The sequence below is a fragment of the Diadema setosum genome, chromosome 7 (genome assembly GCF_964275005.1).
Source record: "Diadema setosum chromosome 7, eeDiaSeto1, whole genome shotgun sequence".
Lineage (NCBI taxonomy): Eukaryota > Metazoa > Echinodermata > Echinoidea > Diadematoida > Diadematidae > Diadema > Diadema setosum.
The window spans coordinates 40,976,254-40,990,093 of record NC_092691.1 but is presented as its reverse complement, the minus strand read 5'-3'; the positions used below and the strand labels follow the sequence as shown (position 1 = coordinate 40,990,093).

At 39.2% G+C, this 13,840-nt stretch overlaps 1 protein-coding gene across 1 annotated transcript; it reads left to right on the top strand.

Moving 5' to 3' along the window:
- The first annotated feature begins 639 nt into the window (after window positions 1-639).
- Window positions 640-10,763, top strand: LOC140231245 (monocarboxylate transporter 12-B-like). The gene is made up of 4 exons (XM_072311393.1): window positions 640-829; window positions 2,942-3,234; window positions 8,956-9,448; window positions 10,666-10,763. The coding sequence occupies exons 1-4, from the start codon at window positions 640-642 to the stop codon at window positions 10,761-10,763; spliced, it is 1,074 nt and encodes a 357-aa protein (XP_072167494.1).
- Window positions 10,764-13,840: the final 3,077 nt, after the last annotated feature.

Here is a 13,840-nt window from a genome sequence, read left to right as displayed (position 1 = left end):
CGCGCATTGAGGGCATATTTGCGCGCGTGATCATCATTTTGGCTTCTAACAACGCGTCTGATTGGAGGGAATAACAATTAGGTGGGAGGAACCTAAGATAATCATAGGGGACTTAATCATACCTTAATTACGTCCTCAGAATACCGATTTTGCCCATGATTAAGGGCCTATTAACTTCTCGACTTAATTATGAAGTTAATTACGGCCTCAGAATACCACCCCTGGATCCGTCCCTGCTCCATACACCATCTTGTTACACAAAGGAAAAAACAAACATCATTCCATACCGGCGTTCCTGTCATAAACAAGAATGGAATACTCTCGCAGGTTCGGATCGCATACGTGAATTTGAATTGATTGAATTGAATTGAATTGATTTTATGGAAAAAAAAAGATTGATTTTATAGCTGGACGTCCGTGGCCTTGGGCTATGTATCTTTATCTCATTTCCACGCTGCGCTAGTCATGCAAATCATAAACACCGTGCTATTAAAATGTAGCACGTATAGCAGCGCCGCATAGCCTCCATACCCAAAGTAAATAACAGACTGAATTCACTGCTACCGCAGCTGCTAACTCGGAAGCACGCTGAATTCCCTCCAAAACGCCTTCTGCTATTAAATACACGATCGCTCGATGATGGAATCCCCTGGTCGACCAGGGTTCCGATGGCTGATCCTAGCTGGGATTGCTTCAATCAATTTTCTCGAGTTGGGGATTCTAAAGTCGTACGAGGTCTTCTACGAGGATTTTAGGATACAGATTCAGTTGTCGCCAGCCACAGCTGGCCTGGCTATGTCAAGTAGCCAAGGTCTGGCCTACGCTTTCGGTAAGAATTCTCAATCTGATCAAGTATTGTTACAATTTGGCGACTTTGATTTAAAAGTTTTATTGCCTGTATTTAAAATCCAATAAATCAACAAAGTCATTCTTATTCAAGTAATTGTCTATTTCTTTTTCTCGATAACGTGATTGTCACACTGAGACGCTTTAATATCAATTTGAAATTCAAGAAATTATCAAATACCTTTTAGTTGATGAATATACTATCATTATTGATACCTACATAAACTGAGACAAATCAAGTTATTGAAGTAAATGACTTCTTAATGAATGTTTCAACATATTAAACCTCAACTTCTCTGTTTAAAGCGGAATCATTCACAGTCCACTGTAAAACAGAATGGTATACTCATGAAATTGAAAAAAAAGGAGTTATTTCAAATAACAGATAAGATAATTACTTTCCCATTAGAACATGCCTTTTGTATCTATTTCTAGCTCATGTTAAGACGAGTACACTATCTGTTAGCAAAAGGATTCTTCAGTATTAATCAGTTTGTTTATGGCTGACGTCTGTATAACTTTATTTTCATTTCGATATATTATGTTATGAATAGTTGAAATAACACTGAGGATACCATATTTTTCAATTTTGAAAAGGAAAAGAAAATCAAACAGTTTCGTGGTAGATTTGAAGAACAATGCTTGTAAGACTGATGTTTTTGAATAGTAGTCGATTAGAACGCAATTTGTGTTACAGAATCCATACACAAGAGCGGCCCCTCAAAACACACAATAACAGAAGATTTTCCTTTTTCTTTACAGAGTGCAAAATGATATCCGTCTACAATATCTCAAGGAATATAATTACCTCCACCTGTATCCACACGTAATCGTAGATCACAGCATCAATCCCTTCTCCAATACCTCCAAAAGTTATGCAAAATGTTTTGGAGACAGGTTCTTTTCGATTGCTGCCCAAATAGTAAAGAACTTCCTACCACAGCGTAGCCCACTGTCTCCTGTATACTTTGGTTTCATTCAGACCCTCTCTGAAGACTCATCCATGTGTAAAGTATTTTTTTTTTAAAGTTACGAACATTAATGCGTACGGTTTTTATGTCGTGTGTTGTTTGTTTAACTGTTTTCTTTTATTGCTATTTTGAGTATTGTAAGGTTGTGTTTTGTGTGTGTAAAAGCGCGTAGGGAACACTGAGTTGTTATTCATGCAAAGCTCAGTACTATATCACTTGTAATGATAGTCAAACGTCATTTGCAAAACACGTATATATACTTGGGACAGTGCTTGGTGTCAAGTGTCCTGAGCATTTTTGTTACAGAAAAATCTGATGTATTTATCTATTAATTTGTCTAGTGTGTCTGCTTAATGTGCAAAGACGATGTGGTGATACCGTTTTCTCTTTCAATGCAGGTTATGTCAGCAAGACGTTGCTTGGTGGATTGACTTTGAGACAACTAATAATCGCCGGCGGTTTGATAGGCTCTACATGTCTCATTACATCGGCTTTCGCTCAGACAGGCAGCCAATTCGTTCTTTGTTTATTTGGATCAGGTATGTTAGTTTAAGATAAGGAAAACATATGCACAAGCCACCCTTTATTTACATCATGACGTACAAGAATCCTTACAAATCGTTTACGATGTGATTTGCTGAATGTATTGCAATAGTTTCAATCTGATGTATTGATTTTGATTTCTTGAATGGAAGAAGACGTTCGTCTTTGGAAAATTATATCTACAATAACTGATTTTTAAGTGATAATTTTGCAAGTGTTTTAATCGATTTCAAAGTTACGTGACACGAACATAATTATTTTCTGCACACCTCTAACGAAGCACCGGTATACTGTATGGTATGTGAGATCCTTTCTCTCTACCCTCTCTCTCTCTACTGTTCTTTGAGACTACATCTTAATAATAAATCTTATATGAAAAATGTTTAAGAGGAAACTGGATTCCTTGCTTGAACTCTAACCAATCAGCGTTTAATCTAGCAGTGTATTACACTGTTATCATCAGGAAAAACATTTATCTTGGTCACCAGCACACAAATTATGCTGCAACGTTGCCAAACATGTAACCGTTTGTATGCCTTCTCGTTTTATAATATTATGTTTTTCTCGCTTTAATTTACAAGGTGTTGGATACAGCTGTGTTTACGCACCTACCATGGCTGCCCTCTTCGTTTACTTTCCCGACATGTTTGATATTGCATCTGGTCTGGTGTACACCAGCGCTGGAGTGGGGATAATGGTACTGCCCATAGTGGCGGAGTACCTGGGGAAGATTTACGGATGGCGAGGCACTCTCCTCATTCTCGGAGGACTCAGTCTTTTCTCGGTCGTATGTGGCGCCCTCCTGCGCCCTAACGGATCTTTCGATAAGACTGAAGACTCGAGTAAACAAAAAAGACACAATGACAGTCACAAGGTGAGAGGAAAGGAAGGAAACTACTCAATTGAAATCCCACTAGCCATTAAGATTAATCAAGTAGTAAATGCGATGCTGTATTCACTGATATTAATAATTATTGTCGATGACAACCACGATTATCATGTGTGATGGAACAAGAAATCTGATTTGATAATGAACGAAACAATCTGCATAAGACTGCCACAATTCAAACTTGAACCAAATCATCGGTCTTAATGCTGATATTTTATCACAGTTCCTCACTTCGTAAGTATTGGGTATCGCTATCATCAAACTATAAGCATCACTTTGATAGTAAGCAATAATCAACGTTGGTGACGGTGATGGGACAAACTATCACTTCCGAGGCGATCTGGATGTAGCTATCTTTCCGAAGCGCAGCTGAGATAAGATAGCGTACATATTCAGATCGCCGAGGAAGTGATAGTTTGTCTCATTGCCTGAAACTAAAAGTTGATTATTTGCTTTATATTCCACATCTAGGGTCCTAGAAATTCCCATTTTATTCCACATCTGAAACCGTTTTAATGTCTTTAGGTATCCTTTGGGCTTAGGCTACGTGTGCGCGTAGATGACAAAACAATATAATTTGCTGCGCGCACCACGCGGCACCGAAGTGAAAGTGCGTTGCACTGTGTACTATCAAGTGACCTCGGTCACATGATAGTCCACAGTGCAACGCACTTTTATTTCGCGCGTACTCATCTTGCGTTAGGACTGTGTGGACTGTGTGGAGATCAGCGAAACAAAAGGGACTATCAACATAGAGTGTAACGAACTTTTCTTCTCAGGTGATGTGATGGGCAAAACCAGAGCGGGTTGATAGCACCGAACTAAAACATAGTGGAATGCGTGTTCACCCAGGAAATACGCAGCCACCAAAACTTGCTACCACCGCCATTTTGATAGGGCAATTTTTCCTTATATAGAGTGCACGCTCTATGGGATCCAACCACTCTCTCATTTTCGATTGTTCATACACGCGTCATGTCGCGCACCCCACCCCCACTTCCTCATCAATCGCGCACACACTGGTAACACGCGAGGTATATGGTATGATCAAGGAGGTATGTTCAATTCGGTGTAATAATGGCATAGATAAAAATGGCAGTGGTAAAAATGGCAGAGGTGAAAATGTCAGATGTAATAATGGCAAAGGTAAATAATTAAGACAGTGGTACTAATGTCAGAGGTAAAGTTGTCAGTGGTCGAATTGTCAGTGGTCAAAATACCAGAGATAAAAATGTCATTGATAAAAATTTAGTCGTAGAAATGCAAGATGACGAGGTAAAAGTGACAGAGATTTTATTTTCCTTCATGTTTCTGACACCTTTCTAGCAATACGCGCTTTTCGTGCCTTCTCCTGAAATAATTAAAGCACGGGGGAGAAATGGGACACGGGGAGAAATATAAACTCATGTATATAAGTTGAAAAATGGTCGGCAAGTCAACAATCCAATTATATCAGTATGAGCCTCGGTACACCTGAAAAAGGACACATTGACTACCATACAGCTCTACAGGTATCTTGTCAGTAAAATATCAAACTTATATCTCGGAGGTCCTATACTATGTTAAAGTAGGTATTTTAATAAGTGTACAAACTTCTGAAAATAAAATTGCTTGATAACAGACATGCAGGTATGAAAAATTGGCAGGGATCTTTTACTTGTTATCACTGGGAGAAATTTAGGGCATAGTGTTACATTTCTCCCCGCAGCACATGTAAATCCTACTTTGGTCATGATGGTTATCTAATTTTTCTCCAGGTTGTCTCATTTCTCAGCGCTTGATGTCCCATTTCCCCCCAAATTAGGGGTTAAACAAATCATTAATTACACGAAAATGTGTTATATATATATATATATATATATATATATATATATATAGGGGTATCACAAAATGCTCTACTAATGTTACTACACTCCTGTGCTACATACTCTCTCTTAAAAAAAAAAAAATCGAGTGAAAATATTCACTCTTAAAGGAGTGAATACAAAAAAGAGTGAATTTAGAATGAAATTGGAGTGAATTTTGAGTGAAAATGTTAATTTTCACTCATTTTGGAGTGACCTCAGGATCACTCCTAAATCTTTGAACAATGTAATGAAATATTTTGCAAGAGCCTACTGATGTCTGCCGATACATCTAGCTGTAGTTTGTTTTTTTGCGTTTTGTATTTTTATGCCTCCGCAACGAAGTGGCCCGAGGCATTATGTTTTCGGGTCGTCCGTCCGTCCGTCCGTCCGTCCGTACGTCCGTCCGTCCCGTTTTGTTTTTGTCGATATCTCAAGAACCGTGTGATGGTTTTACATCAAACTTGGTATGAGGGTATATCCTTGGGGGATAATATGTCGATTTTAGGGTCGCAGGGTCAAAGGTCAAAGGTCACAGGTTATTTTGTAAAAAAAAAAATGAAATTTCATGTTTTTCTCCATATCTCGCAAATGGTTCAAGGTATCTTCATGGAACTTAATATATATGCTTGTACCGATGGGCAGTGATTATCTAGGGAAGTTGGGGGTCATGGGTCAAAGGTCAGGGGGTCAGAGGTCAAGGTCAACTCCTCAAAATATCATTACTTTCCTTATATTTATGCAATGAATGAAGCTTTTTTTTTTTACTTGATGTATACATGTATTACCCAACATATTATATTCTGTGGGAAGTTTCTTGCCAAAAGGTCAAGGTCAAAAGGTCAAAGGTCAAGTGAAAGTGCTGAATTGCACTTTTTCCTCCATATCTCAAAAGTAACTCAAGGTATCATCGTGAAACTTACATATTTATGCATGTTCAACCTAACAGTGATTCTTTTTGGAACTGTGAGGTCAAAGGTCAAAGGCCAGGTTTAGAAGATGCTATTTTCCCATTTGATACTGAAATTATACTTTTTCTCAATACCTTGAAAAATAACTCAATGCATAAAATTATAAAAGGGTCAAAAGTCAAGTAAAAATCATCAGTTCCTCAAATACCTGCACTCTGACATTCTAATAATTCATCCAATTGAACCTAGTTCTAGGAAAGTGAAAATTCAGCACATTTGTGTCAAACCTGTCATTTTAATATTTTGCCAATTGTTTGAAACTGTCATCACACATTGTCAAGACATTGTACTATAGACCTATTAGGAGAACCATGTTGTCGTATACCTATAGCGATATATCTAGTTACTTCTACATTATGTCGTGATCAGGTCTTGTGAGAAAGATATAGGCTCCTTCGAAACCTGAATGTGAGAAAATAACATAGAACAGGTGAAAAATTAGCGGTTCGCTTTGACAATGTCTCCTTCACTTCTTTACACTAAACAGTTCAAAAAATGAAAAATAATGACAATATACTAGCCTGGAAGTGAGCGGAATTCGTTTGTGTAAGAGTGTGTATGTGAGAGTGAATGTTGTATATCTGCGTATAGAAGTATATGTTTATACCAAAAGTGGGTTCGTGCGTGTGTGTATGTGTTTGTGTGTGTGTGTGTGTGTTTGTGTGTGTGATAACTTCATTGGGCGAAAGAACGTATAGGATTATACTGTTTAAGGGCTATGCAGCATTGTTGGAACCCCCTTTAGTAATAATAATAATAATAATAATAATAATGATAATTTCCCATAGGCCTATACTAGGATCTTTTTTAGCTGGTTTATTATTCCTCTGAACAGACAGGTTACGCCACTGCACTTGAATCAAAATCAGAATAATGAGAGAGCTGTCATCTTTTTAAAACATAATTCAATAAATATTCTTCAAATCTGCAATTTGGATTTGATAATTTGATAAATACAGTTTGCTCTGGCTATATAGGTCATTATTCAAAACCTCTTCATACGTTTACCTCTGACGAGATCGCTCTCATTACTTCTGACATTTTACCTCTGCCATTTTTGCCTCTGCCATTTTTACCTCTGCCATTTCTACCTCTGCCATTTTACTATGACATTTTTACCTCTGTCATTTTTACCAATCAGGTTCCATAGCTAGATAGAGCTAGGGCCTACGACAGTGACACTGACAGTGTGTAAATTTATGATGATTATCGATGGTGATGATGTTGATTCCAGGATATTCTTGTAAATTCCAGGAGTTTTTAGTGTTGATTTCAGGAGGACTGACCTTGAAAAGTGGAAGCACTGATGATATGAAGCAATAAGACAGACGCAGGATCTTGCCTGCTTTTGATGAGCAACTGAAACTCTGGGCCTAACTTCTTTTAGTGGCGAGCTTTATGCCTAAATTAAAGTGCTTATTAATGAAGAAACTTGATTTATCTACGGTGCATATGTAATTCTAGAGTTGATAACGCAATCTAGAAATTCAACAGCAAGAAAAAAAAAAACGCCGCAAACAATGTTAAAAGAACTAATGTGAGTCCTCCGCATAGCCGCCATACAGCCTACACACAGCGCCCGTGCACACATGATTTCGTCGAGCTCTAGACCCTTTTTATCGACATTGTCAGACTGGCAAAAGATCGAGAAGTTTAACTCGAAGTTTTGCCAGTGTGACCGCAAACTTTCCACGTAACTTTCCGCCAAACTTCTCGATCTGTTTGCGGGCTATGTCTCCGAAGCGCAAGGCCATTGTCATGTACAAACGTGCATTGTTACGTCATAATCACTAGCCACAGGACGGCGTACTCTTGCTTGCGCGCGTACCAGTGGCCCAGTCTGACCGCGCCTAAGCGTGCACTCCATATAAGGAAAAATTGCCCTAAGAAGATGGCGACGCAACTCGGTAAATTTGGCTGCACGGTCTCGTGTATGTTGGGAATAGGGACACGCATTCCACTATGTTTTAGTTCGGTGGTTGATAGATAGAGTTGCGACACCGGAAGTTCGCGCTGATTGGTCAATCCCTCAAAATAGTTCCCCCTGGTCGTATGATGTCGATAAGACCTTAGAAAACCGCGTACCCTATTATGACGCAAACAATGCATTCATTGTTATTTTGCTCCGTGGCTCGCGCAAAGTAGAGTTACGCGCTCCGCGCATGGGTTTTGCGCGAGAGTGCAAAATAGCTTCCCCTCGTCGTCATAACAACAATAAAGACCAACAACCCGGGATTTTGAATTACAACAACAATTGTAAAGGAGTGGGACTACATGATATTTCCGTCCTTACATTTTGACGTTCGCCCATCAACATCATCCAGGAGCGTTAAAACCACTTTGAAAATATTTCATCCTTACTGGTTGTTTGCAACCGTTTCCTTGACTTCGACAGGCAAGTATTCCTTTCTCTACGTCATTAAGTTTACATCATTTCCGTAAAAACACGACATTTTCTCAACAAGTCACACTCCCGTCGCAAGCAACAATGGTATCTCACACTGCCGCTGGGTCCGGGTACTGCGCGCCTATGTGAAAACCCTGTAGAAATAATTCGTCGACATCGATGACCACGGGGAACTATTTGACGTGACCTTTGTACCCCAGTGTCGCAACTCTATCTATCAACCCGCTCTGGGCAAAACTACGCTTCATCACGTGATCAGTTCTGGACCAATCCTATTGCAACATTCTTACTATGCAGAATATACATGTAAATAGATTTAAATCATTGATTACATACCAATGACACGTTGAATATTCACGTTACTGTAGTATAATCGTGGTCATTATCTTTTTTTCGTGATTTTGAGCCATAATACATTTATATATAATTATATATCATAGGATCGGTAAATTCATAGAGTTTTCATATTGTTGGCACTTCATAGATGATGACTCATGCGTACGCATCCAGCCGTTCTGGTGATCCAGGAAAATCCTCGTCCCAAGATTCAGACCAAGGGAATGGAATCGGCAACTGTGGACATGCCCTGCGCTCCGCCTGGTTTGAGTTTTTGAAACTGCTTTCGACGATTCTTGGCGTGGAATTACACATGTCTTACCCACTTTTTATCACGCTTGATATTACCCTGTTCCTGTATGGGATAGGGTATGCTACTTCCATGACCTTCATCATATCCAACGCCGTTTCAAAAGGCTTAACCCTAGAGAATGCTGTCCCATCAGCAACTGCTCTAGGCGTTGGCAACATTGCTGGCCGATTCGTTGCCGGGTTCTTCTCTAAGCGTCAACTTCTCCCCAACAGCGTCACTACGTGTGCCTTATTCACATGCAGTGCCACCGTCTTCTTCCTAAACCAAGTAGTTTATACATATTTCTGGCTCGTTGTGTTGGCTGCTGCAAGCGGATTCCTGCATGGATGTTTGACAGTGATGGTGACTCTCACGATAGTTGAAACTGTTGAGGAGCATTTAAAACCAACGGGTTTATACATTTCATTCTCAGTCATTGGAATTGGAATGACGATTGGAGGATATCTGTGTGGTACGTACATCTTGTTGAATACTTCTTTTCTCTTTTGATTAGACTGTTCAATGGAAAATTCCTAGCTGTGTTATAAAGGTTGCATATCCCACCACGGCGAACTGACATTAACTCCGTTCGCTTTCAAACCTTTGAAACAGAATTATACATCCGGAGTGAGATCTACTGCAAAATGTCAACGTGCACCACAAAATTATATGCAAGTATAATTAATATAGGTCTATTAGAAGCCCTGTTTAACGAACCTTTTCCAGACAACATCCGTCGACCTCCGGCATCGTCCGGAGAACGAAATTTCTCTCCTCGGGAAATGATACCGCAGGGGAAAGAGAGGGCTACCGAGACACATACCGAAAAACCTTTCCCCGGTATGTTTCAATAACAACTTATACCCATGCGCGAAGGGGGTGTGGTTACAAGCCATGCACATGATCAGTGAACTATGTGTCATTCTGTTTGGACTATTGCACATGTGCATCTCAAAGAGAGTGTATCAAAGAAAGAAGGCTTGTTTGGGGTGTGTCGGGATAGTTACCCTAGCTGGCTGGGGTTGAATTTGGCAAAAAGTACAGTTTTTACTTCTAAAAACCCAACAAGCGACATCAACAAAAGTAGGATGATCGCCTTACCCTGCATTCACAAATAAAAGAGTACTGTATCGTAATGAGCAGAATGTGTGTAATTTTAATTACAGGACCGATCACCTGTATGCATGTGATCACGCAGCTTGAATAGTAATGTTGTGTTATCGCTGCCCCACCATTACAGTCATCTTCTTCTTCTTTTTCCCGCGTACACACCGTGAGTACGCATTACAGTCCTTGTAATATGATGCTGTTTCATATTGATTTTCATCTCAATGCAACTCGTTTTCTTTCTCAGTCTTCACTAAGAAAAAAAGTTAACACACACACACACACACTCATAATTACAGATTGCATTTTGTGTTTATTGCTTCATAACTTTTATGGCTTTGAGAATATTTTTTTTTCCTCTACAGAGGTACTTTATTTATTCATTTCCAAAACTATACATTTAGCGATTTTTTTTTTAATTCTTGCGATTCGTTCTTTTCGCCTGATACCACTGTCCAGGTGCATTGCTCCAAAGACATTCCTTCGAGTTTGCCTTCACGGTGATCGGATTACTGGAACTACTTGCAGGTGTGACTGTGGTGCACAGATATAAATAGGTAGATTGATCAAGCCCATTCACAACCCATGCGTAGCTTTATAGCCAGTTGCGCGCACATTACATGCCGCCATTTTGTTAGTCTTCTGTTACGTCACGGCTTGCGCGATTAACATGGGGAGGTAAAAAAGAAGAAAAAAAAAGTCAGCGTAGGCCTGCGCTATGCTGTAACTCTGCAAACCCTGTTCTGCGCACGCAAGCCGTGACGTAACAAAAGACTAACCAAAATGGCGGAGATCGCGTGCGCTGGCTATGCTTTCAGACCCCACTTGATCATTCTACCTATATAGTTCTGTGCTGTGGTGCTACCATTCGTTATCAGGCGTATAATGTCACGTGACCAAAACCCCGAGAATGGATCGACGTAGCAGAAGATGCAGAGATTACATCAGTCACTGGAGATAATAATTCTTATGTCATTGAACATAATAGTTTTTAAGTCATTGAACAGACATTTTCACATCGAAACCCAACAACCCTTTTATAGGCCATGGGGTGAGCTGGTTTTTTCGCTTGTTTCGTTCCGACAACTGCGGCACTAAAATGTCTCCACAGCTACGTGTAAACAAATAACCAAAAAGGCTACAGGAAAAAGTTCGACACAAACCCTCCTGCAGTATTTTGGTAATTTAGGGGGAAACAGTGAACTTTTTTGTCACGTAGGAGCTGAATATGTACACTTTGCCGTGTACGATATTCATTCGCGAACGATCATGTGATGTATTTTATCCAATCCGAATCGAGAATTTTTGTTTACGAGTCAAAATGGCCGCCCCCTGTGAGCTTGTCAACGCGTCTACGTCGTCTGCTCTGCCGAAACTTTTAAGATGCGTTATTATGCATGTATCATCGATGAAGTTTGGAAATTTCACGGCTATGACAAACCTAAGATAGACGAAACCTATTTTGTGTGCCAAAGAGTGGATCAAAATGAGTGGGGGAGACCGTGGAATCGCAGACCAGAACGAAGTGACTCAGCTGCTCAGGGGGACTGACTGCAACCTACATAGCCACAGGTTAGTTTACGTGCATACAGTCATAGCAGTCGACACTGCAGTGCAGTCTCTATAATATGCGAAATGTTAATGACCATGCATGATGACTACGGTAGTACAAGTACAACGTTAGCTATGTTATGAAGGTTGCTTATGTATGTTATAATGGACGCTAATGCAGTAGCTTAGCCGTCTGATAGCGTGTCTGTTACATTTTAGATAAATTATCTTGAATTTCACCTTGGCATGGCATAGCGCCGTTATAATCATAATGATAATGTAGCCTAACATGTTAGAATGAACTGATACATGTTCTATGTACAGCCCAGGTTAGGTTGATGTAGCTGATCGGTGATATTGTTTTGTAAAAATCTTGACGCACAGCCACAGGACTGGATTGAAAAAGGTCTAAAGTGCATGTAAATTTATATTTTCATAATCATGGCCATGGAGTATTAATATTAAAAATCCATCCTGTCTCTCTCACCCCGAAATTGGCGAATCCCCCCTCAAAACACACATTTAGCATCTCATTAAATTAACTTATTAATATTTGATATAAATAGGTCTAAAAAACCAACAATGACAATAACATAATTTCAACAATTAAACTCCCTAAAACATATGATTACCATTATGTTGAGCCAAATTATAAAGCAGTGGGTGGTGGTGATAGTGAAAGGCCAAGGATTACAAGTATTAATGATGATAAGGCAGTTGTATTCATAATTATGATAATTGATATTGCATGTGATCAGGTGCTGAAAGCTGTAGATGTAATTTAAAATCAGTAATTGCACTGCAAGTACAAGTTGAAGTAGTTGATGATGACAATGATCATGAAGTGTTGATGATTACCTGGCATAGTGCTAGGGCCTATTGGTAATTACAAGATTCAAATATTGGCAGTCAATAGTCTACCGTACATTTAATGATATATTGAGTGTAACGTTCAACCCCTCCCCCTAGCGTTTAGCCTTTTTTCCCCCCTAACAAAATCCAATGGCTAATCATTGCTGTTCATTTCTCCATTGTATTACATAGGATTCCATGAAACGTGCTACAAGAGGTTTATAGATAGCAAACGCCTGAATCTCGCTAGGAAACAAAAGCTGAAGGAGGAGCCTGGTCCGTCAGCAGGAGCATCTGTTTCCTCCCCTAAGACGCTCACATCAAGATCAAGATTTTCTTCTGGAAGCTCTTCAGGTTCAGCTGTGTTGCCTGTAAAATGCATCATTTGCAACAGAGTCAACCTGCTCATTACTTGCCAAGGGAAATAGGTCAATATGATTGATATTGAAGAATGAAAACATTGTCATGTTACATACTATGTCCTTGATAAAATGAAGCAATATATATCCACCACTGAAACATTCACACACATACACAAAGAACTTCAGTGCAAAGTTCAGAAACAACAGAATGTACTGTATATGCACAAATGCTTTGGTCAATGTGATTAATGTTCAAGAATTGACATCTTACCAAAGTTGTGCATGATAAAATGTCTTTGTAATACAGATTGCTTCCTGTATTTTGAATGCCAATGTTTATGCAACATGTTTTGACTCCTTGCCTCAGAATGTGATTGTTCGCCCTTTAGCAAACATTTCTGCCCACTATTATGATTTGATTAGGGTTGAATTATTCTAAGAACAAAGATGTTTTCCTAAGTGTGGTTTTTTCATAAAACTGAATGACTACGATTAAAATTTGTTTCTCCCACTCTGGGGGAAAAAGATATGTAACTATTATGAATACTGAAACAGAATGTTCATGTAGAAAGGTCAGTACAATGTAGGTGTGAGTACAAAATCAGTTTGCTAAAACTAATACCAGCCAAATGAAAATTGTGCATAAGTTGAGTCAGGTTTGCACAGATCCTCTGATATTGGAAGTTAATTGCAATATTATCATAATTTTTAATGCCAAACCTGTTTTATTCTCTCCAAGATTTTCAGGTACACATTGCCTCCAATACAGAATCCAACAGTTTTCACTCATGAATGGGTAAACTATAATATTGCCTTTATTTTATATATTGGCATTCTTCAAAACCTTTACACCCTTTCAAGGATATTTG

Coding starts and splice junctions, on each gene's coding strand:
- LOC140231245 (XM_072311393.1), top strand. CDS start 640: ATGGAATCCCCTGGTCGACCAGGGTTCCGATGGCTGATCCTAGCTGGG. Junction 3,235..8,955: donor GACACAATGACAGTCACAAG/GTGAGAGGAAAG, acceptor GGCACTTCATAG/ATGATGACTCATGCGTACGC. Junction 9,449..10,665: donor AAGCGGATTCCTGCATGGAT/GTTTGACAGTGA, acceptor ACCACTGTCCAG/GTGCATTGCTCCAAAGACAT.